Below are 21,154 nucleotides of genomic sequence, written 5' to 3' on the forward strand. Positions count from 1 at the left end.
TTCGGCAGTATTTCACAGTCAGGCCGGCTGCGACAAGTTTTAATGGTGCTAGTGCGGTCCACATTCCGCATTGATTGTCGTAACACGAGGACAGCGTGACGGAAACCTTTGGTTGCGACCACCCCTTAGTCGGCATGACCTGAATCTCACGATCTCACGGCGGTCCTAATTTCCATTTGTCTTTGAAAGGGTGAGCCATACATCGCCGCTCTGTGGCTTAGTTTCTCCTTCGTTACCCGTGGGCTGACACGGGAATAAAATATAGTCTTGGTTTCGTCTTCACCTGGTTATTCCTCTTGCATTGGCGCCAAAGACAACTTTAAAGCTACCATTAGTATTCTGGGGCTCTAGGTACCAGCGTCAAGGATATGAAATTCATCTCTTTCATATTTGGAGTCAGAAACGTCTATGGAAGAGTTTCCACCACCAACGGGACAATACGCCCCAAATCCGAATTTGCCCTCGAATAATGTGTCGTCCGCCGCTGTGCCGGCTTTTTAAATGGACAATGCCCTACAATGCCACGCAGATGTCTTTGCAATTTACGTTTGTTTTGGTCACAAGACCAGCCTCAGCCTCCAGTAGGAATATTGTCTTGTCTTATCATCGTATCCCCCATGTCGCAGGAAGATTTCCCGTCTCGGCTTGGCTCACTCGCGTATGTTCCAACGGAAGTTTTGTATCCTGCAGAGCCGGAATCTGCTGGGAATGATCTCTCTTGGTCACCGACTCAAGAGCAAGCGCGTTATTCGTACGTCTACCCGTGGCTCAAACCCTTCATGTAGAACTCACATGTTCTCAGCGACGACGGCGATTCGCCCGGTATTTAATGTCTCTTCCAGTCAAGGCGATGCACCGGAACATCATTCCCACGTGGATGACATACCGTCTTGCCTGGAGACTATCATTTTGCGGTCTGCATGCTGCCAACAATGCCGAAGAGTGTATGGACCCCACTGGGTGGAATATTAGGTCTGTCATTTCATTCATAAGGTGTCACTTCGCTCACTCTCGCATTTGAATTCTTCCTCGATCGCACTTTCACCTAGTAGACCGCTCTACTTCCGGACCCACGAGGACGATTACTTGGCGGAAGCAACTCGACCCTTGTATGAGTGCGTGTCTTCTTCATCCAACAAGTTATCTATTGACACGCCAAACATAGACACGCTATGATGACAGCGTGTTCAGATGTTAACTCGTTCGATACGTCTCGTTCGACCCAGAAGGACGAATCCCTGTTCCCCGGAACGACCACTGCTGAATCAGCATATGATTCATTCTCTACTGTCCAACCAAAGCTTCGCCCTCGATCATATTTTCTTCCTATGCTGGACTATACGCCGTTCACGGATGGATACCGAGAAGCATCATCCTCGCAGATCATTCTCGGAGAACCTTACCGCAGGATCAGTCTTCCAATCAGGCCCTTGCCATCGGTGCCCAAGTGGTACCGTGTCGTGTAATGACGATGATGATAACGCGCGATTTAACAGTTTCGGGCGTATCGGGCAGTACGTCAACACTGATTGTCATATTTCCAATGAGCTGATCGTGACAATGCAGATCTCCAACCGAGCGCTCCAATGGTGCGCCAAGTGCTTCAAGTACTTCAAGTAAACCTCAGTACGTGTTTCCCCCGCGGAATCATATTTCATATTCATCAGTTATTACAATAGAAAAACATCATACAAGCCGAGAGTTCCTAGCCCAAAGGAGTCAGACCGGGACATATGCGCAACTGCCAGCCAGCCATTCCTTCCTTCACTGACGGTTACAACGCAGGGACCCGCCTCCTTCCTTGGCGCCAAAATTGTGGGTTCTTCTACCATTCTTAAGTGCGCAACCGCTTATGTGACTACAATACAGTGCCGATGGAAGAAACAAATACGTTCTTTTGTCTGAATTCCAAATCGGGCGACTCCTCAAGGTGTATGATGTCTCCTCAGAGGAAATACCGGTGAATTTCTACGGCATTAAACGAATACATACCCCGGAAACCCTGTATAATTGTCCCATGAAAGCCTGCAAGGCGGAATTCACCCTTGACCAACTCGATGATCACTGCCTCTCTCATCACTCCACTATCTCTTGCGATTCGGCTTGCCCGAGTCGGGGAGACCGAACGGCTATAACCCATACCAGCCTCTGTCGGTGGTTTATTAGTTGTGATGCCCATGAATTCACGGCTACGTATCCAGCTTCAGAGGCTAGCAAGCACATTATAAGGTCACATCTTCTCCCCGACGGAGTGCAGTGTCCTCGTTGCGATAGTTTACATGGAACCAAACGGCTTCTATTTCAACACTTGGAAAGAAAGGGTTGTAACAAAAAGAAGAAAAACACGTCGACGTAGGCAACAACTGCGTTTTTAATCCTTGATTTAGTGTAGCTCCGTCCTGTATCGAATAGTACCCACTCCCTAGATTACTATATTTATTACATGTTTGGAATATCTCATCATATGTGAAAGTGGTATCGTGTAATCCCAGATATGGAGCTAGCGTTGCTCCGTCTCGGGAGAACGTAAAATGACCCGAAAATTACTTAGAGGTCGACGAGATGGGTAACCACTTGATAAAAACTGTAAATGGTCGGCCGGAAAATTGCACACTGTGGATAAACCACGATTGATATTTAACTTGGAGCATGACTTCAATCACCGGTAGATCCCCTCAGCTTCGCTGCCCTTTTTCTTTGTCGGAGAAGGTAATGCCTTTCCACGACTGCTTCTATCACCGAGAACAAAGCACAATAGCTCGATTCTCTTCCGCGGGCGTCGCAGATACAAGCGGAAGTATGCTCGTGAACATGCTATTATCTTCACATTGTTCACATGATCAGATAATATCCCGTGTCAATGACAAAAGATACGCAATGAACATCCTCCTACAATCTAGTGTTAATGGTGCACCGCCCCATTATCCCTATCTCCCAAGGAAGTCTCTTCCTTGATCCAATTTGTGAGATATTCCAAGGATTCCTGTTCATAGAAATGATCTGTCCCAACGTACATGAACTGAATGTGAAAACTGCCATTCGTCAGGTTCCAAAGACGTGCCAGGTGATTCGGAATATCCGCGTGCACCCAGAACTTCGACTGAGGCATACTGAGCGTGAGCCGTTCCAGGCCAGCGTCACGGCGAGCGCGTACCATGGAGTAGATTGAATCGTCTTCAAAGAGTACTTTTGATAGTCGAGGTAAGTAGCTCAAGCTAAGCGTCCGTAATGAGGGCAAAAGCCTACAATTGGCCAACTCCTCCACGGTGTCATCCCAATCGATGGTAAGCACCAGATCCGTCAAGCTCGTGCTGCAACAGAGCACTATGCTCCTAAATACTGAAAAAGGGACCGGCTGTTGAATCACTAATCGTCGCAACGGACAGTTCGACCTCTCGACAAATGAACAAAGGTCTCCGACGTCGTTGTCGTATATCGGATGGTGCGACTCTGTAGGCTTGGTGAAAAGAACGAGTTCCTCAAGTCCTGGCATACTGCACCAGAATAAACTGGCCGGAACACTGTCGACGAATGTCAACTTCCGAAGTCGTGCGTGTACAACAGTGTTTGGAAGAGGATCGAAGATCATCTCGCTTTTGCAGTGGAAGGAGAAAGTATCAAGGTTAACTGCGCCATCAATGCACTGATGAAAAAGCGAGGAGGCGCCCGCCCGGGATGGCTGGTGTATGGAGAGCTCAGTGAGCCGATGAAGGGGAAGAGATAGGCTTAGGAATTCCAGTCCGTAAAATTCAACTGTCCGTAAGGCAGCTGCGGTAGAGAAAAATTCGGAAGGCTCCCCGTGTGTATCGCCAAACCACGTGTGAGTACCGGCTTTGAGGCGAAGAGTACGAAGGTTTGGAATGTTTCTAAAAACATCTAAGAACTCTCGAAACTCCCAATAATCCGCAGATAAATCACATGTTACCCAGCGAGACGAAGTGGAGATTATGTGCTTCCAGAGGAAATTGACATCTCCGATCGTGGGATGGTGAATCGTTAACTGGATACTGAGGTTCGAATTCTTTGACAATTCTAGGGCCCTCTGGAATGGAACACGATATTGCAGTGGGTGGATCTTTGGATTTGCACCGGTGAAATTGAAGGCCAACACGGACCACAGCGTTGGAGAGTTCAAGGCGATGTTTCTCCACGAGTTGCAGACACGAAGGAGAGCCCAGGGGCGCATGTAACGGCGAGGAAAGATGATCACCGATGCCATGGGATGCGAACTTGAATATACGAAGGAGTAAATCATCTGGTAGACGCCGAATAGGAGCGAAAATAGACTTGTGATTGTCCAAATCGCGCTGAGTGTTGTCGAGTTCACTCTGAAGATTAGATAAGAGGGACTTTAGAGGGATGACCTCTTGGCGTCGAGATAGGACTTCGTTCTCGAGTAGTGGAATCTTGCAGCGGATAGAAGTCAGACTAGATGAATCCAGGTCGGCGGCTGAGCGCCCATCGCGAAGGTGTTCGTGAAGAACCTTGTTCGTATTGTGAGGTGTAATCTTTGCATTGTCGATATCTAGACATGGATAGTAGCATTGCTTCATCTACGAGAGGTTCAGTGTCTCCCACATACGATCTTCGAGAGACTGGCTCACTCTATTAGCGACCATATGGATCAATTCAAACTGCACTTGGGTCGACAACACGCCTTCCCTCAAGCAGGATGACCTGGTTATACAATGGATCTGTAACGGTGATTAGACAGGAATTCGGTACGGCACAATTGTATTACTTTGATAGTTTCCTCTAGGGACGAGGATATCAAATAAGCACCGCCTCCTTGGCTGGTCAAAGAAAAGCGAGATTCTGACAAGAAACACGACAACCGCAAGAAAGCAATGGTTGATCAGGTAACTGGAAAACTGAAGGCTTCGTTCCGCTCCCTTCTCGAAATAATTGGGTGGTGGAAGTATTGGTTTGAGAATTATAAAGGCCACGTGAGATTGGTAATGCCTCCCCTGCCGGCAACTGCCGAGTATCCACCGACTCCAACAGAATCCAGCATGAAGTCCCATCGTATAATTCCACATCACACATGACTCGGGGTCATCCAATGAATTCAAGCAATGTACATTGCAGTGCTAAGCAAATTTCAGACACCATTTGACTTAGACCGGATGGAAGAAGAATTGTTATCTAAAAGGCGATCGAAGGTATCATCATTAGTCGGTAAACGTTGGGATTACATAGCGACAATGAAATTCTTTCGCGTATAGGGTCATTGCATCCGGAGACCTAAACATTTCCTAGAGCAGCCACCGCACTCGAAAACGCAGCCTGTAAAGAGGTCGCCGAAGCTTCAACAGCGAGCTGAGAGGCGTCATGTGCGGAAGCAGAAGCTATCATACGAATGAACCCCAGTGGAGATACAACGATGAAATGGTACACGTACGATACAAACTTGCAGCAATCGTATTGGTAGGGTTGCTTCCACCGCCGGTGTGTAATCCAGGGTCTGATGTGGTCGTGTTACCCGTCGTAGATACCGCTTTTCATCAATGAGTATATGCACACGCAGGAAGTCGTCCAGCTTACCGATGGTAATATATCCCAATAGTCCATCACCGTAACTTTTGCCTAGTTGGACGATCTCGACGACGGGATACCACGCCGTAGTATTGGATTGAGGATAAACTTGATCGTGGTCATTCGAGGGACGCCTAGTTTGTGAGTGCCCTGTATACGGAGACGTGTTATGAATTGCGTAAGTCAAATCCTCGTCGAAGAAGAGCTGTCCGACGTGGACTTGCTCTCCTCCGATCAACGTTCCGTTATCCGCGAGAGTTGCATCTATGTGAGCAATCACATGTACATGGACAGCTCTAGGACTGTACCAGCCAGGGAAAATGGTAAGAAACTCCGCTGAAAAGGCACCATAAGAAATGAAGAAGAAGGGAAGACAAGCTGTGGCTCACCGATCCCATTCTCATCTGAGACTTGCCATCCACGAAGGAAAGTCAAGTCATCCGTCGTCCCATCATCTTTCGTCGGTAGCGTGTATTGCATCGTATCCGGGTCAATACCCGTGTACGACGAATAGTAACCCGTGGAGTTACAGTGCCAGAATTCGAGAAATACCCCAGGGAGAGGCTCACACGTATCAATGTCGATGATACCTATATCCATCCACAACGGAACGCCGGGCTCTACATCGAAAATTCAGTGAAATATTACCGCACATGGAGGAAATTTTTACCGCCGTCACGGATATCCCGACGATAAAGCTCGCCGTCGATATGGTACGGACCAGACGTGACTTCGGGGTTGATCACACACGTGTTATTCGCCAACCTATCAAAGGCTGTTAGGAAGGACTTTCAGTGAAGGGAAAAAGGAAAAGAACACATACTCAGTGAAAATCGCCCGTTGCTCCAGGGTCGAGCGTTTCGCTATGCTTTGCTCACCGTGCATAAGGTCCATGCGCCTCTCCAAATCCGGAGAGCGCTTCGCCTTTGTCTCCCGCAAGGACCGCGAGCAGTGGGAGAGGTCTCGGGTCTCCTGGCGCTTATGCTGATGTGTACGATGGGCAGCGGCAAGCGCAGACAGGCCAAGAACAATGAGGGACTTCCACAGCATTTTGTCGGTAGTGATTGAAAATGAAGGGCCCATCCGTTCGTTTATGTAGGGAGCAGGCGAAACCACGGAGGCATTTTCTCTGATAGAATATACGACGCGCAGCAGTAGCAATGTGTTCTGTATTGCAACAAATTCGATTGGTCCTTGTCATACGGCAGCCATGCTGCCGGTACGCTCTGTCGGACTAGCGTCATATGTCGGGTTTTCGATTCGCTAGCAACAAGAGAGGATGGATAGCCATGAGAGTTAGCAAAAATGAGGCGTTTCAAAAACAAACGGATGCATCCCTTGTGATCCAAAATAAGCAGTTGTATTCTGGTGCTTAGAACCATTTCTCCGGGGCCGGAATGCGTGTCGCTACAAAAGGGGACAACGCGACCTTCCGCATGGACCCTCTAACAGTAAGATGTGTAGCCAATTGAGATGCTCCAATATCAAGAAGGGGGAACATCGGGACAACAGAAATCAAAGCAATCCCGCCCTGCAGAGATGAAGAAAAAGGCGAGAGGTCGGACACGGAGCGACTTGGCAGTCTATTGACCCTTCGTCCTGGAAATTCCATTAACAACCGGTGAATGTAAATGACAGTGGATAACGTGAGGTTACATTCCTAGGCGATGCAAACACCACCGAAATTAAGTCGATAACATGACTTTTTGACAAAATCTTGGGCCATAGCAAAATGAGGTGTGTTCATATTCAAGCCAAGTCGTTTCGAGGATAGAAAATATATCGGAAACTTGCGAGACGACAGCCACACCAGCAACAACCAGAGGAGACAAAGATGACAGATACATCCTTTCTTCTGCATAGGGTAATTTTGCGCATGGAACCAAATCGGAACAGGAGCGAATTTCACGGCTATGGGTGGGGGCGGCTTCGACCTTGGATATCGATGACCAGTAAGTTAGCGCAGAAACTTGTCGACTGATTAATGCTAGTAGTTGTTGTTGAACATGATGGTCAGTGTCAGAAGAACCGGGCCGTTACCCGGAACGGCACCAGCCGACCCGGCACGTCTCCCATCAATCACAATGCCGACGGTACGGCTGCCACACCACGTGGGTACCGCAAACCTTCGTCTAGATCCAGAGTGTTTTCGCCTCATTGAACCGAGCATCCCTGCAAACTTCAACAAAGGATCAAACCTTTGCCTTGACGGCACATCATGGAATTACCGGCTCTCTTCCGGTCGATATACGGTGGTACCTTCCACCATACCTAAGTACTTAGTAACCTAACTCACGCCGCCTTACAATCAACCAGACCGTCAGTCGAATACTGAAGTCGATTCAATGGTACTTTACTGCATTTCATTTCAGCTACATGCAGCTCATCGTTCCATCCTACGCCTGTTTCAGAATTTTATCAGAGACAGGATTATATCTCTCCTCGTAACACAGCTGCACTGAAAGACCCTTTGTCGAGATATCACAACCACTGCCGGTATTTTCTTCCCCATAGTAGCAATCGTTTTTTCCTGGGATAGAACTATCATCGATGCCACCGACATCTCCCTCGCGTGCTGAATTTGCAGAAGCACCGCCTTTGGCTTCGGATTGTGTAACGGACGTCGTCTTCAAATATTGACCCACATTCTCCTCCGCCTCCTCTGAGGGTTTCTCCGACAACGTCAAGATCTCCATTAAGACGCTCCATCTGTCGTCTGGTGTACAATTGTTCACCGGACTCCACTGGTCTTCATGACCGTAATATGCTTCATCAAGGCCGTACTCATCCATATCTCCCGCTGGAAACTCCAGTGCTCTAGCAACGGCAGTCATCATCCTCTTCTCTATTGCACTGCACAAGTCTCGATGTGCCGTCCACGCATCAGCATCATACTCCACATGAAATTCGACAACTCGAAGGCATCCAGAGCAACGCGCGCCCTTTCGGGAGAGGCTCGACAGGCAGAGCCACTCTTCTTTAGTCAAGAAGGTCTTCCTCATAGTCGCATCTCCGCCTTGCAGGGTTAGGAACCACTTGTGTATAAAAATGACGGGATTGCGTAGATCAGTTGTGTTGTGAGTCATGTAACGGAACGTTCGCGCTTGCGAAAATGTCGGCGGGCTGATGGCCTCCGATGAGGACGTAAATCTCCTGATTCCTGGTGCTCTTTGCCACTGATAAGTGTGAAGACTGAAACTACTCTCGGCGAAGGGTACCTTTTACACCTTGAAATAATATCCTCTACATTCTCTGTATTCTCCGCGGGATGAGAGGCAAAATTCGTGAAAATGCAGAGAATGGGTTGTCGCAAGTAATTTAGCGAAAGCCACTGGTGACGGTATACGCTGCTGGGGTAGTTCATTGAGAGTTCTGTTCTCGTCACTGTTGCTACCAGAAGAGCCTGTCGTGTCGCAGCTTCAGTTGCAATGCCGAAGAAGCCTGGATACTTAGTTGATGTGAAAGGAAGGATGAAGCTGAAGTGCCACTCCATCGGTTCATTTTTATAGTCTATGAGAGCCAACGAACAAAGGAGGACAATAGAAGGTCTATCCGTTTCTAGCTTGTCTTTTGACAAAGGCCCATGGTGGTTTTGCTCGCTCAGAGGGTACATATCCAGAATACCTTAGGAGATAATCCATCGTTTACCAGACACCTAAGTACAGTCACAAACGGGAAACGTCCCCGCAGAATCGAGTCATATACAGGTATCATTCAATCATATGAATACGTAACTATAAAATACATGACTGTGCGGTAGAAGCTTCGTCAAAAATCATAACATCGAGCCCTTCGTCTACGTACCTCCGCAACGTCCGATGAACCATATCAGAGTAGTACAGGTCTCCCCATCCATACTTTGCATGTATCTCAACACGCCGCAACTGCGCAACTCGCGCGCTCTGTGGTACGTTCCACCGTGACTCTATCATAGGCATAAATGGTTCGTGAGTGAAAGACTGTCCTCCGCATTTCGATGTTACGTCAGTGAATCGCAACTCGACTAGCTTGGAGACAAGATTGTCATCGTCCTTTCTCACTCGAAGTGCGATGAATGTTTCGCACGCGGCCCAACTCTCCACCACGACGCTCAGTCGCGTCAGGTTGGAACATATCGCTCCAATGGAGTGAAGGCAGACAGTGAAATTCAACGATAGGGAACGGAGCAAGCACCGGGACCGTTGAACCAAGGTTTTGACGCTCTGCATGTCTGAAGAAGAGAAGGGCTGCGCGTTGGAATGACATCCGATTGTGAGATGTTCGAGATTCGGAAGAAGCAGTCTATCTGCGATTTCCTGGACTGGTCCACATCGAAAGTGCAGACGGCGGATACTCGGAAAGGTAAGCGTCTTAGATCTATGGCTGCTGGAAAGGATTCTGAGGGAAGACGCATGCGAGATGGTAAGCGCTTCTAAAACTTTGGCTCCGGCAAGAATGGCGAAAAGATCTTCTGTAGTCTGTATGGTGCCTTCCAGCAAGGCTAGCCTACTTAGAGGCAAATTCAGAGACGACAACGGAATCCCTCTCAACGATACATCGTGGAGTTGTGGGGAACGTCCGAGAAGATCTCTTGTTCCCACAGGCACAGGTCCGCGATCCAAGGTGACCCTGATTTTCCGTAACATCGGAAGGGGACCTAAACGATCGAAGATCTGATACGAAAGGCGTGGTATATGTACTTCTACCAGGGACCAACGAGATGAGTGCGCGAATAGGAGATCCAGTATGGAAAGGAGGCTCGGAGAGATCGAAGAAACTTGATTGTCGCAAGATACTAGGATTGTGAGGGGAGATCGTTGGGAGCGTTTGAGGGATGTGCGGACCATAGACACAGACTGCGAACACAATCTTTTACCGTTGCTGGTATCGATGGCCACCCTAGACCACAAAGTTGGGAAGGAGAGATATATAGACCTCCAGGAGGAGCAGATGCTACCGAGAATCCATGGGGTAGAATTCGGGTTGATAGTGTCAACGGGGAGGAAATGGAAGATGTGCAGAAGGACATCCAGTGGCAGACGATGTATTGGAACAAAAAGTGACTGGTATGCTTGAAGGTTACGATAAATACTGCTCCTCTCCTTTTGGAGACGCCCAAATTGGAGATCGAAAGTTGAGACACAATTCTCCGATCTGCGAACGTCCTGGTGGATCATGGACAGAGCAATGCTGTCGAGGGCAAAGGAGGATTGTCCAGCGCGAAGGAGTCGGATGATGGAGTCGGTGGGAAAGATATCTGCATCTACGTCAATGGGTCTGGTCTTCTGGAAATGATGGCGGCGTGGACAGATAGAGACGGATGGCATACTCCTGATCTAGGATCTAATATGAGAAGTGCAGGTAGAAAGGGGGCCAAAGAGCTCACTGTTATGAAGACACTACCAATGGGATGTAGGCCGAACGTTGGCGGTTGAGATATATGTAGGAAAGCGATAATAGGTACCGGCAGCACATTTGCCTCATTCAAGGTGCCTGAGATCAGAAAGGTTGACGGCCAGTTACGTCAAATCCATATAATATCCGAAATAGCGCAGGAACATCGGCGGCTTCAAAGGTCGAGGCATTTCTGAGCTATCCGTTTAACGGAGGAACATCAATGAACATGAGTTCACTGGAATGGCGCAGATCTCAATGGCGCATAGCATCATGATTCTTGATCGTTAGACAGTATGAACGTTGGACTTTCTATAGTAGATGAATATAGGTGAGGTCGCCGGAGCTGGTTTTTCCTCGGTGTTCTAGAAAGTAAGAAGAACACCCTGTAGGTAAGTTAGCGATGATCGAAGATGTGGTGATTATATGTCCGGCGATATACCTTTAGCGCCAACAAATACTCCGGGTTTTTTTATACAGAAAGTTCTCCATGGATGCAAACATCCTGACAGGACGCAATTGAAGCAAAGGAGAGGAGCAAGGAGTGTAGAGATGAAATCGCTTACAGACTCCAGAGGATGGCGAATAGGATTTTCCGCATTTCGTGTTGAAGGGCACATACGGACAGAGTTTCTCTATTCATGTGAAACAAAGACCGGTTGAATGCTTGCCTACGCATGCCATAAGGTTTCGACCAACGTAAGTAAGAGCACGAGTGCTGTTCCGGTGAATGGTTGTTACCATACTTGCGCAGCTGGTCATGCACGTCGTAGGTCGGATCTGCCAACTGTATCAATAGCGACACTGAACCATCGTGGCTAGTGTCAGAAGCAAACACCGAACAGGGAGAGGATGCAATAAACGATTTGGCCCTTCCTTCTGCGAACAAGATCCAAGAATACCGGCTATTCACATGGAGCTATCGTGGGACTCGATTCGGCCATCCGGATACAAAATTGCGTGAAAGGCCGTGCGTTACGAACGATCAAGAGAAAAAAAAATTAACAAGCAGCAGAAAGATATACCGAAGTCGTCTTTTCACAAATAGCAAGCGGAACCCGAACTTTGGCGATTGTCGTGGCCGTTGCGGAACAAGGTTTGTTCGGCCCATCGGACCGATCCCGAGGTCTGGTTAACCTAGGTTGGGTGCATCCACTACAGAATCTCCTTCGCTAAGTCGTGAACACTTTATTTCCTTATAAATATGTCAATCGTAACCGTTTATCGCAACGAGAATCAACTTTGTAGCACCGCGAGTGAAATCATCTCAGCCATTCTATGGCAAGAGCAACAGGAACAGCAAGCATCATCGCAAAGGCAACGCAAGCCAGTAATATCTCTTTTGGCCCCGCCTTGGGCACCTCAAATTCCGGCATGCTCATTCCCGTGTTGTTTTTAATGTCTTCCACTTGTCAGCCACGTCAAACGTCTGTACGAAGCAGGTCTACGTACCAAATTCATTGAATCGACTCTCTTCAACTCCAGGGCTGACAATCTCATCGATATCTTTATGGGAAAGTCATCGTTAATTGCGAGGTGAGTATGGGTACAGAGCAAACCCTTACCTGTTTGCATGACAGTGAGGAATGAAAGAAGGCTCGGGGACTGTGCTATCTCTCACTGGCTGCAGTTTATTATGCCAGGTAGACTGTCACGTACTCGGGGTCCGGTGCTGGCATCATGAACTCCCTGACCTGAATAGATGAGCAGAATGAAGGCGGCACCAAACGGCTAGGTAGCATGATGTTTCTGAACGTGAAAGTGCACTGAATATATTGACGGGATAGGATCCATCGAAATGGATACAGTGGTCCAATATGAAGGATTTCAGGGAGGCCCAAGTCGAGATCCTCATTGAAAGCTCCCGCTGCCCAAATCACGTACCTCGTTCCCGCGGACCTTGACTAAACATATCACGCCATAGAGAACAAATGATTATATTATTTCCTGTAAACAAGACCACTGGCAAACGTCGACAGGTAACAGAACAAATCACTGTCACAATCTCGTCAGCCTGTAACCATTCCGAAGGGAGACAAATCAACCTACCTGGAAGTACATCTTTCTTCCCTGCCCTTGGTGCACCGGCATAAAGGACTTGCGATACTTCTCAAGTATTTCGGCAGGCGTTCCTGTACCTGTATCTGAAGAAGCACTCCAATCTTCGTCTGGTCCTAGATGCGAGTCGGGAGAGAAGTGATTGTTTGCCCGGGAGCAGACCGTGTCCGCGTCTGAGCATATGGAAGATCAAAGAAAACGAGAGGACCACGGCGAGGAGACTCACAATAAACCGGCGCCGGGATGGACACCGACCGAGTCGATCTAGCATAGACGTAGCAAAGGGCGTTCATGAGCGTCTGAAGGTTATCAGGACTGTGGGATCAGGGATCAGAAAGTCAGTCGTGTATTACCAACATCAGACGATTTCAAACGTACGTCATCTGATTCTCCTGAAGTAGGCGAAAAATGTCAGTGATAATTGACTATAATTGACGAGAGGTACTTACATCATGTAAAACCTTTGACACCAAAACATCGTAAACACATGACATATTTGAAGTAATAATCAAAACCTCACCGAGTAATGTGTAGGCCGACTGGTTCCTAACAGTCCTCCATGACTCAAGAGATAAAAGTTGAACTCGGTTGGATGGCTGATACCTCGGTCTACGACGGTCCCGCAAGGCAATGCCTTTCTGGTCTCCGTCTTCTTCCTGCTGAAATAATCCTAGCGGGTATGGAAGCACACGAGGGATCAGGACACGAATACGGGATTGACGCAGTACATGAGCAGTGAGTACGTAGTCAATCGAGTAAAGAAGAGAAAAGCGTAGCTACGAAAATTTACCGGTACGTACACGTGACTGATTACCAATAAACACGCGAGCCACGAGCTCGATATCCAACACTTCCCTTGTCGGAAAGAAACTGCTCATGCAAGACGTTAGCGACAGGAAAGAAAGTAAGATTATCCCTACCGGATGTGATGACGCTTCCTGACAATGATGAAGGTTATTTTGGCGTCTACATCGTGCGTCTTGCACGCCGCTTTCAATAGAAGATGAGGAGTCGCCCTAAGAAATACCTCTAGCAACGTACCTTTTAGTGCGGCGAGCTCTGTTGACGATGCAATCAGCATATCATCCCAACGCTGGGATATCACGTACCAGTATCAAGAACTTCTTTCTCGGATTCCGGAAACACCATCTAAAGGAGTCGGTGAATACCGCGAGCAAGCATCTATGCATGATCGTCTCACCTCGGTAAACAATGATTCGTTTCGGTTTGATTTGTGCCTTCTTCTCTATAACCATGTGGTAGTCACAATAGTCCTTGATCAATTCCTAAACGATTTGCCCATTAGCATCCTCAAGCACATCAGCAAAAGAGGATTTCCCTAACCTTGCACATGGACTGGAAATGCTCGATGATCTCCTGTCGTCCTTTCTGAACATGCATCTCTACAAAAAAAAACGTCAATATGGACGTGATAAATGCAACTACAAGCATCAGACGCATTGGCAACGTATCGCGCCGTATGAGTCAACACTACCGACTGCTGCCGTGTAGGACGGACGGTCGTTCGCCCCAGGAGGAGGGTGCATGACATCCGCACCTAATGGTAGATAAGTAACATCAACGTAGGGCCAAAAAACAACTCGCCGATGATCATGGTCGGGTTCCGTACATCAGTTAGAGCAGGCACAGACGTGGGCCACGGGATGAGGTTGATCCCGCCCAGCTTGACATTCAACCTAGAGGACGTTAAGCATAAGAGAGCATAATGAAATCACGTACTTCAAGCAAACGTTTGCAAAGTATTGAGGTTGGGCGTAACAGCACATATGCCCGACCATGCATTGCGTGGGAATACCCACCTATACAAAGGTATCTCGGAACGGCGGTGAAACTTGACTGATAGAAAGACGTTACAAGACAATCACCGAAACTGAGATGAACTATACATACCAAATTTATGACACGCATCAACAAAAGCCTTGGTCATATTGACGCACGCTGCATTATCAAAATGCTTCTTCACCTCGAAAATGATCAGTGACCACTTGGGAATGGCCTTGGGTTCGAATAGAATTTTGTCGGTCCTGTGGCCATGCTACTTAGTAGAGTAGAGAACCGAGAAAAGTCAAGCCTAGCTTACATGTTCCATTTTCCATCCTTAGGTGTCTGGAAACAGAGAAGTAGTCAGCATGACAAGAGGGATCCGAATAGGTAACCTACAATCTCTCTTTGACGACTCTTGTTACTATACTCCAAGACGGGAGGAGCCAAGATTCGTGCATCAACCTCAAGGGGCTCCGGAGAAGTTACGGCCATGCCAAAATGACGAACGTACTCCGACTGGCCATATGCCAGTACCTATGACAGGGTCAGCCATCAAATCTGATGATTCACTTGGAAGAAAACATAAACAGACGTCGAGTCCTTGTTTGATACTCCTCAAGCCGTCAGGCGGCTCCATCGTTGAGAACTTTCGAACCTCCTTAATGATTTCGCCTGATATCTGCTTCCGCATAATCTGTCCAGGCTTGATATGGCAGAGTTCGATAGGTATGAAAGCGCCGTTCCCAACCTGTTAATGGATCAGCCCTACAGCCAATTTCCAGATATTATTCCGTACATACCTCAGCGCAAATGAAGTCCGGATACTGCAGTCGCACGTTATACGTCCTCCAAAGATGGTCCACGACATTCATCGGTCTATCCTTGGGGGACGTAAACTGTATGGCCTTCGCTGTGTCGAGCGACAGCTTCTTCACGACTCTTTCGACATCAGGCCGTCCGGGTATCCTCACAGTAACGCGCACGCCACTAATCTGCCGACCCAGCTTTCGGATATCACCCGGCGTCAGTCCAGGACCTGGAATGAATGTCCTCTCATTCAGTGTCGCATTGCTTCTACCGAGCATCTGGACAAGAATCGTGGTGAGCTTGCCAGGCATGTACATAGATCCCGTCGAGATGTCGATGTTGATAAACATTGAATTCCAAGTGGGTCGCACAGATTGGAAGTACCCGCGCCACAGCTGGACGCCGAGCCCGACGTTTGCACTCTCGGTGTTTGTAAAGAAGGACGCTATGTTGAACGGATGGTTGAGGTACGGTTCCATGCGTACAACGACATTCAATGCCTACGTGAAAGGACATTGTTGAGCCACTCAAAGCAAGAAAAAGAACAAGATGCGCACCGTGATCACCGCAAGGACACTGTTCTCCTGTGATTGTTTGCCTGCAATAAACCGCTGTAGGACCCTATGCACATCGTGAGTTAATGGCGAGAAAGACAGAGGCCAAATATCGTACTGAGGGTTCACGACTGCAGCCTCTGTGAGTTTGATCTTGTATATTCGTGGTGTGGTTACGCCTAATCCAGTCTGTCTGGTCCCGTACGGAACACTGAACTATAACGAATAATTCAGCCACTCGCCACGTACTCCAGGCATCGATAGCACACCTCAACAGAACGATTATCATTCAATTGAAGCTTCTTGACGGTAAACGCAATTTTGCGTCCGTCATAAACCGCGCGAGGTGTAAACACCTCTGGTGCTACGTCCGTCTGGAGGAGCTTAAATAACTCCATGTTGAAACGAGCCGGAAGGGTTGTCGTCTTGTCGGACGAGATGACTGGAGCACCAGGATTATGACTTGACTTTAGCGGCAGAAATCAAGAATATGCATACCGACTATCACGAGAGATCAGCGTGAATTGAAGAGTAGAGAATGCGAAACTCACCATCGTATTGGTAAATTACACACTCCGGCACTGTCACCGCAAAGGCATTGATCTTGATTTTAACCCTCCTATCAACAGCACCAAATTCTGCTCATTTCACCCCGATGGTCGTGATATGGTCGCCACTGACGAGAGCTGGACCGACTTGGAGACGAGATTGAGGTGCACCATGGCGCGCACCGCCACGCAGGCGGCGAATCGCGATCCCAGAAGGATGTGAAGGAGCTTGGGATACTTTTGGAGGCATTGGAAGGAAAGGATGGTGATGGTTGAAAGAGAAAGACGCGTCAAATGTAAGTGGGAGAAAGCTTGCTTCTTTGTTCTCCGCTTCGAGTCAGTTCAGGCCCAGCTCGGACCGAAGCGCCTATTTCCTCACGTGTTTTAGGGAACCGAAAATGACGCGAACTTGGAGCGAAGCTGTTCTGAGACGTCAGGAAATATTTCATTCGTGTAATAGACGCAGGGTGTAAATAAGACATGGGTGTCAATGAATACAATTTCATCAACATCTTCAAGAGACGATGCTGAATGTGAGATTGTAAGAAGGTACTAAAGCCTGGTGAAAGGGACAATAATGTTATCAGAGACCAGCTGAGATCGATTTAACACATCTCATTCGATCGATTCTTCCATCCTCACCCAAAGACCATCCTGAGAAGGGATGATTAGCAATAGCGTAAGACTACACAAATGACATCAGTTCTACCTTTACACTCAATATTGCGGTAAAAGGCGTAAATGCAATCTTATCCCCACCCATAGGTGCAGCGGTCTTCGCAGGTCCAATATTTGGCGGACTCTTCTTAGCTGCTTGAGCGTCCAGGACGAGACTGAAAGACAAGTATTTTTGCAGGAGTCGAATCAGGAAGTACGACGCCTCGTTATAAGCGAACTAAACAACGCTCATCTTTAGAATTGTTAATATCTTTCAAGGATATTCTCACCTGCTGGCCCATGCATATTCTTGGTCCCACGCTAAAAGGGAGGAATATGGATGGATTCGGAGTCAAATACTTGCCCAGGCGTTCGTCGAGGAAACGATCGGGATCAAATTCGAGAGCTACCATTGAGAGCACGGTGTTAATACGGGATGATTTCTAGCCAATTGCTCGTACCATCCGGTCCCCATAGATCAGTACGTCTATGCATAAGGAAGTGAATAAACATCACCCTACGAGGAGTAAATTCAATCTTTTTCTCATAGTAAAAGCGAACATGGAATCTAATTACCTCGAACCTTCTGGAATGTAATACGGCGCGCCTCCCTTATTTGGAAGAGTAGTTGCGACCTCCGTTGTGCTGATAAATGGAAAGGTTAAGACCAAGTGGTAGGAATTCAATTTTAACAAACCGAATGTTTGACATACTAAAGGGAGGTAGTTCCGTGTTAGTAATTTCCATAGGATAACGGCTCATATAACACGTACACAGGCGGATACAGTCGTAAGGTCTCTGGATCCGGAATTCAATTGATACCTCGAAAGATAGGCATATAACAAGCCAATTCGTACCATTTAGAAACGCGCGTAGATACTTCATATCACGAATGTCGTCACTGGTAGGCTTTCTAGCACCCACTTTCGCGATAACCTCAGAACGCAGGCGAGAAACCATTTCCGGATGTTCGCACATCATATATACTGCGAACGTGATGAGCGAAGCGGTCTGAATGTTCAAACTCGTAAATATACTTCAATTGTATCATGTTGATTACTTACAGTGTCTCTTCCGGCAATCAGAATATCCACCAAGCCATCTTGGATGGATTTCTTGTCTGAAGGCAACGATAATTAGGACTTCTTGGGGCTGCAGATAAAAAATTCACATACCGTTGGTACTCTGTACAAGCCGGTCAAGCAGGGACACAAACTCCTTTTCATCTTTCTCCACGTTAGGCGCATTTGTCCCCCTACTCTTTCGCTCGAGCGTGTCCACAAGCAAAGGTTCAAAAAACTCATTGATCACTTTGCGTAGGGGTTTTAACTTGTCTGTAAAGAATTCACGAAGCGGCCAGTAGGGTCCCATCAAGACGCGAAGGAGAAGTTGTCTCTGTGCTTCTGAAGATGCTCTGAGAAAGCTATCTGACGGATGATTGTCGAGCGGGAGAGAAATCTTCTGCTGAGATCCGGGCGGGTAAGGAAACTGCGCGGATGTCGAACCAACATCCTTTCCACATAGATGCTCAGTAGCTGTATCTATCGTGAAACGAGCCGCAGCATCCTAGTTTTTTTTTGTTAGACAAGCACACATGCAAGCAAATTATTGAGGAAGTACCTGTACATCTACGGGATATCCCTCTCTCAGTCTTTTTTCAATTTGCGTGAGGGCGCTACTAGTATGCCTCTCAAAGATATCCAGGTCAGAGATACGTTCTTTGTTGAAGAGTGGCCGCAACATCGCACGACGAGATCTATCGAGATATTCAGCATTAGGTCGGTTTAAGTATACTCAACTAAAACTCACTTCCAGATATCACCTGTAACGCATTAGTGGCAGTCGGTATGAAATTGAAGAAAACGCTCTCACCATCTGAATTGAAGATGCCGGTACCCAATAAAGATTCTGTCATAGAAAAGAAATCATCTCCTGACGGTTGTGTTGTTCAGATAACACCGAACGTGAGGACACAGATGAGCAGACCTTTGGGAAAGTCGTGGTGTTGAGTCGACAGGATCGCCTGTATGGAGAATAAACCATATTATGACGTGGGCCGTAACCCTGATAACCGCCTACCTTGAGGTGCTCTGGCTCCATTGTAACGACCTATGACTATCTTTAGTGCTGATTGAAGGACTTCTCTGGGACTGTGCTCACTGATTTGTCCAAGATAGAGGTATATGAGTAGGTATACCCGTACTCTTCGCTCCACGCATGGATAATATCAACTAGCGATGTATACATTAGTTGATTATAGCTTCTGACAGGGAGTTCGGAGCGACATACGAGGACACCCTATTTCAAAACCGTGCACTAGGCGCCGCGAGACAGAGATCCTGTTCTCCTGTATACTGGGCGGGATGATGGCACCCCTTTCAGCGACATGCCTGGTCACAGCCCTGCTTATGAAGTAATTGCGACCAAGGGAAACGATCAACAACCCGACCCAAGGTGCTACAAGGATAGGCCACGACGAAGACACTGAGTCAATCCTCTGCCCGAGAACACGGCGAAGGATCCAGAAGACAGAAAATAAGACAATAAAGAGCGGGGAGGAACGGAGACAGAGGAAAACTCCGGGTGATAGATGGACCGTTGCCATGAGAGAGAAACGTCGATGAAGGTGTTTTGAGATCCTTACTTATAGAGATGAATACCACGAGCACACCAGCTTCTGCCGACACCGACTCTATTGCATCTACATTTACCACGTCTATAATCATCTACATGCAGGTCAAATGCAGATTCCGTAACAAACTAGAAGGAACTTACGCGCAGGGTGACTATTTTGAAGATTTTCCCTCTCCATCTGCCCGTAATGGCCGAGAGCGGCGGACATTATGTTCATAGCGGAAGAGATCTGACAGTGGATGAATGGTGCACGATGCACGACAAAGTGACTCTGGAGTCGAATCCGGAAGCTATCGAATTCCAACCACGGCGCTCAGAACTGTCACCAGAAGACTTGTAGTCTAATTTATACGTTCAATGGAGCAAAGACCATAGTAGTGGAGCAAACCGGTCATTCACCCGTGAAAGAGAGACTTGAACAGCAATGTTTCATTTCAGTGGAGTCGCACGAGAAAAGTCCTCCATTATCGAATCCGAGGAACGTCGAATTCAGAAGTGCGGTAATTGAACGGGGGCGACCCCGTCGACGATCACACTCCCACGACCCTTTAATTGAATATTTTGGTTTTACGCACCTTACCAGAGTTTGATATCATTCCATGTTTCTGACGCGCTGCATGGCACCGCCGCTTCTTTGGAATTGATGTGCAATTAGGCTGTCGTCGTTTCCAATCAGATGGCAATCTTCAGATTGATTGCGACCCGGTCCTGACTGAGGGAAATGCGCCTGCTACAGCGGCGATATTGACACTAACCATGACGGTGTCAGCGGCGGCTGTCGCATTGGGAATGCGTCAATACCAGCGAAAGATAGCCCGAACGACGCACTGCATGGATATCATATTCTTCCAAGGGCTGATGCGGGTGGCAAGTCTAGTGAACATTAATCGTAATCGGCGGACGTGTCCAGCATTCCGACCCACATGGACATGTCACTCACAATCAAAACCTGCTTGAAGTTCAATTTCGGACATATGCATTAGTTTCGCGTACGCACACCTTCCTCAGCCTCATGCTCGGCATCTAGCCTCTTATGAGGTACACAAGCAAATTGCGCGAGCTCGAGAGCTGAAAGGTTCCTACAGGGTTAAAAACGTGGAAATTGAATGGATATAGTATAGTGAGAAACATTATTTTGAGTTCAGAAGACGCGAAATTCGAATGAGGTCAAGAAACCGAACTGCCGCCTGAAGAAAAAAACTG

General features: G+C 47.7%; 7 protein-coding genes across 7 annotated transcripts; 1 reads left to right on the forward strand and 6 right to left on the reverse strand.

Annotated features, from left to right (window-relative positions):
* Positions 1-617: 617 nt before the first annotated feature.
* EV420DRAFT_1640929 (uncharacterized protein) lies at positions 618-830 on the forward strand (the record flags this gene model as incomplete). The annotated part of the gene is made up of 2 exons (XM_060477163.1): positions 618-751; positions 803-830. 2 exons carry the CDS (start codon positions 618-620, stop codon positions 828-830), a joined length of 162 nt encoding a protein of 53 aa, XP_060332420.1.
* Positions 831-2,541: 1,711 nt separating this feature from the next.
* On the reverse strand, positions 2,542-4,674 carry EV420DRAFT_207942 (uncharacterized protein). Its single transcript, XM_060481204.1, has one exon. It carries the CDS (start codon positions 4,253-4,255, stop codon positions 2,903-2,905), a length of 1,353 nt encoding a protein of 450 aa, XP_060332421.1. The 5' UTR covers positions 4,256-4,674; the 3' UTR covers positions 2,542-2,902.
* A 570-nt stretch (positions 4,675-5,244) lies between these two features.
* On the reverse strand, positions 5,245-6,585 carry EV420DRAFT_1640931 (aromatic compound dioxygenase; the record flags this gene model as incomplete). Its single annotated transcript, XM_060477164.1, has 6 exons — positions 5,245-5,348; positions 5,402-5,497; positions 5,545-5,871; positions 5,925-6,155; positions 6,206-6,300; positions 6,359-6,585. The coding sequence occupies 6 exons, from the start codon at positions 6,583-6,585 to the stop codon at positions 5,245-5,247; spliced, it is 1,080 nt and encodes a 359-aa protein (XP_060332422.1).
* A 1,064-nt stretch (positions 6,586-7,649) lies between these two features.
* On the reverse strand, positions 7,650-8,979 carry EV420DRAFT_1531972 (uncharacterized protein). Its single transcript, XM_060472707.1, has one exon. The coding sequence runs from the start codon at positions 8,619-8,621 to the stop codon at positions 7,932-7,934; it is 690 nt and encodes a 229-aa protein (XP_060332423.1). The 5' UTR covers positions 8,622-8,979; the 3' UTR covers positions 7,650-7,931.
* Positions 8,946-11,093, reverse strand: EV420DRAFT_208036 (uncharacterized protein). Its single transcript, XM_060481205.1, has 2 exons — positions 10,901-11,093; positions 8,946-10,850 (listed from the first exon to the last, which is right to left on the reverse strand). Exon 2 carries the CDS (start codon positions 10,839-10,841, stop codon positions 9,270-9,272), a length of 1,572 nt encoding a protein of 523 aa, XP_060332424.1. The 5' UTR covers positions 10,842-10,850; positions 10,901-11,093; the 3' UTR covers positions 8,946-9,269.
* A 1,812-nt stretch (positions 11,094-12,905) lies between these two features.
* On the reverse strand, positions 12,906-16,910 carry EV420DRAFT_1670504 (argonaute-like protein; the record flags this gene model as incomplete). Its single annotated transcript, XM_060479049.1, has 20 exons — positions 12,906-13,139; positions 13,193-13,281; positions 13,482-13,625; positions 13,887-13,945; positions 14,076-14,252; positions 14,311-14,369; positions 14,462-14,524; positions 14,572-14,663; positions 14,707-14,786; positions 14,820-14,823; positions 14,853-15,011; positions 15,068-15,093; positions 15,148-15,285; positions 15,344-15,499; positions 15,552-16,058; positions 16,116-16,179; positions 16,231-16,328; positions 16,382-16,554; positions 16,664-16,750; positions 16,790-16,910. The coding sequence occupies 20 exons, from the start codon at positions 16,908-16,910 to the stop codon at positions 12,949-12,951; spliced, it is 2,487 nt and encodes an 828-aa protein (XP_060332425.1). The 3' UTR covers positions 12,906-12,948.
* A 294-nt stretch (positions 16,911-17,204) lies between these two features.
* EV420DRAFT_208384 (cytochrome P450) lies at positions 17,205-20,297 on the reverse strand. Its single transcript, XM_060481207.1, has 18 exons — positions 20,093-20,297; positions 19,607-20,043; positions 19,478-19,548; positions 19,397-19,426; positions 19,304-19,340; positions 19,190-19,249; positions 19,127-19,139; positions 18,938-19,073; positions 18,493-18,883; positions 18,382-18,437; positions 18,175-18,328; positions 18,091-18,115; positions 18,015-18,029; positions 17,894-17,962; positions 17,779-17,834; positions 17,608-17,723; positions 17,370-17,555; positions 17,205-17,314 (listed from the first exon to the last, which is right to left on the reverse strand). The coding sequence occupies exons 2-18, from the start codon at positions 19,920-19,922 to the stop codon at positions 17,276-17,278; spliced, it is 1,770 nt and encodes a 589-aa protein (XP_060332426.1). The 5' UTR covers positions 19,923-20,043; positions 20,093-20,297; the 3' UTR covers positions 17,205-17,275.
* Between the last annotated feature and the right edge of the window lie 857 nt (positions 20,298-21,154).

This window comes from Desarmillaria tabescens (genome assembly GCF_030435595.1).
Source record: "Desarmillaria tabescens strain CCBAS 213 chromosome Unknown EV420scaffold_12, whole genome shotgun sequence".
In the NCBI taxonomy this organism is placed as follows: Eukaryota; Fungi; Basidiomycota; class Agaricomycetes; order Agaricales; family Physalacriaceae; genus Desarmillaria; species Desarmillaria tabescens.

Excerpts from the sequence above, each read along its gene's own strand:
- EV420DRAFT_208384 (XM_060481207.1), bottom strand. The coding sequence starts at position 19,922 with ATGGCAACGGTCCATCTATCACCCGGAGTTTTCCTCTGTCTCCGTTCC. Across the intron at positions 19,250-19,303 it reads ACACCACGACTTTCCCAAAG|GAGATGATTTCTTTTCTATG; the intron begins GTCTGCTCATCT and ends CACAACCGTCAG. Across the intron at positions 18,438-18,492 it reads GCTTGTACAGAGTACCAACG|ACAAGAAATCCATCCAAGAT; the intron begins GTATGTGAATTT and ends CGTTGCCTTCAG.
- EV420DRAFT_1531972 (XM_060472707.1), bottom strand. The coding sequence starts at position 8,621 with ATGACTCACAACACAACTGATCTACGCAATCCCGTCATTTTTATACAC.
- EV420DRAFT_207942 (XM_060481204.1), bottom strand. The coding sequence starts at position 4,255 with ATGATTTACTCCTTCGTATATTCAAGTTCGCATCCCATGGCATCGGTG.
- EV420DRAFT_208036 (XM_060481205.1), bottom strand. The coding sequence starts at position 10,841 with ATGCCATCCGTCTCTATCTGTCCACGCCGCCATCATTTCCAGAAGACC.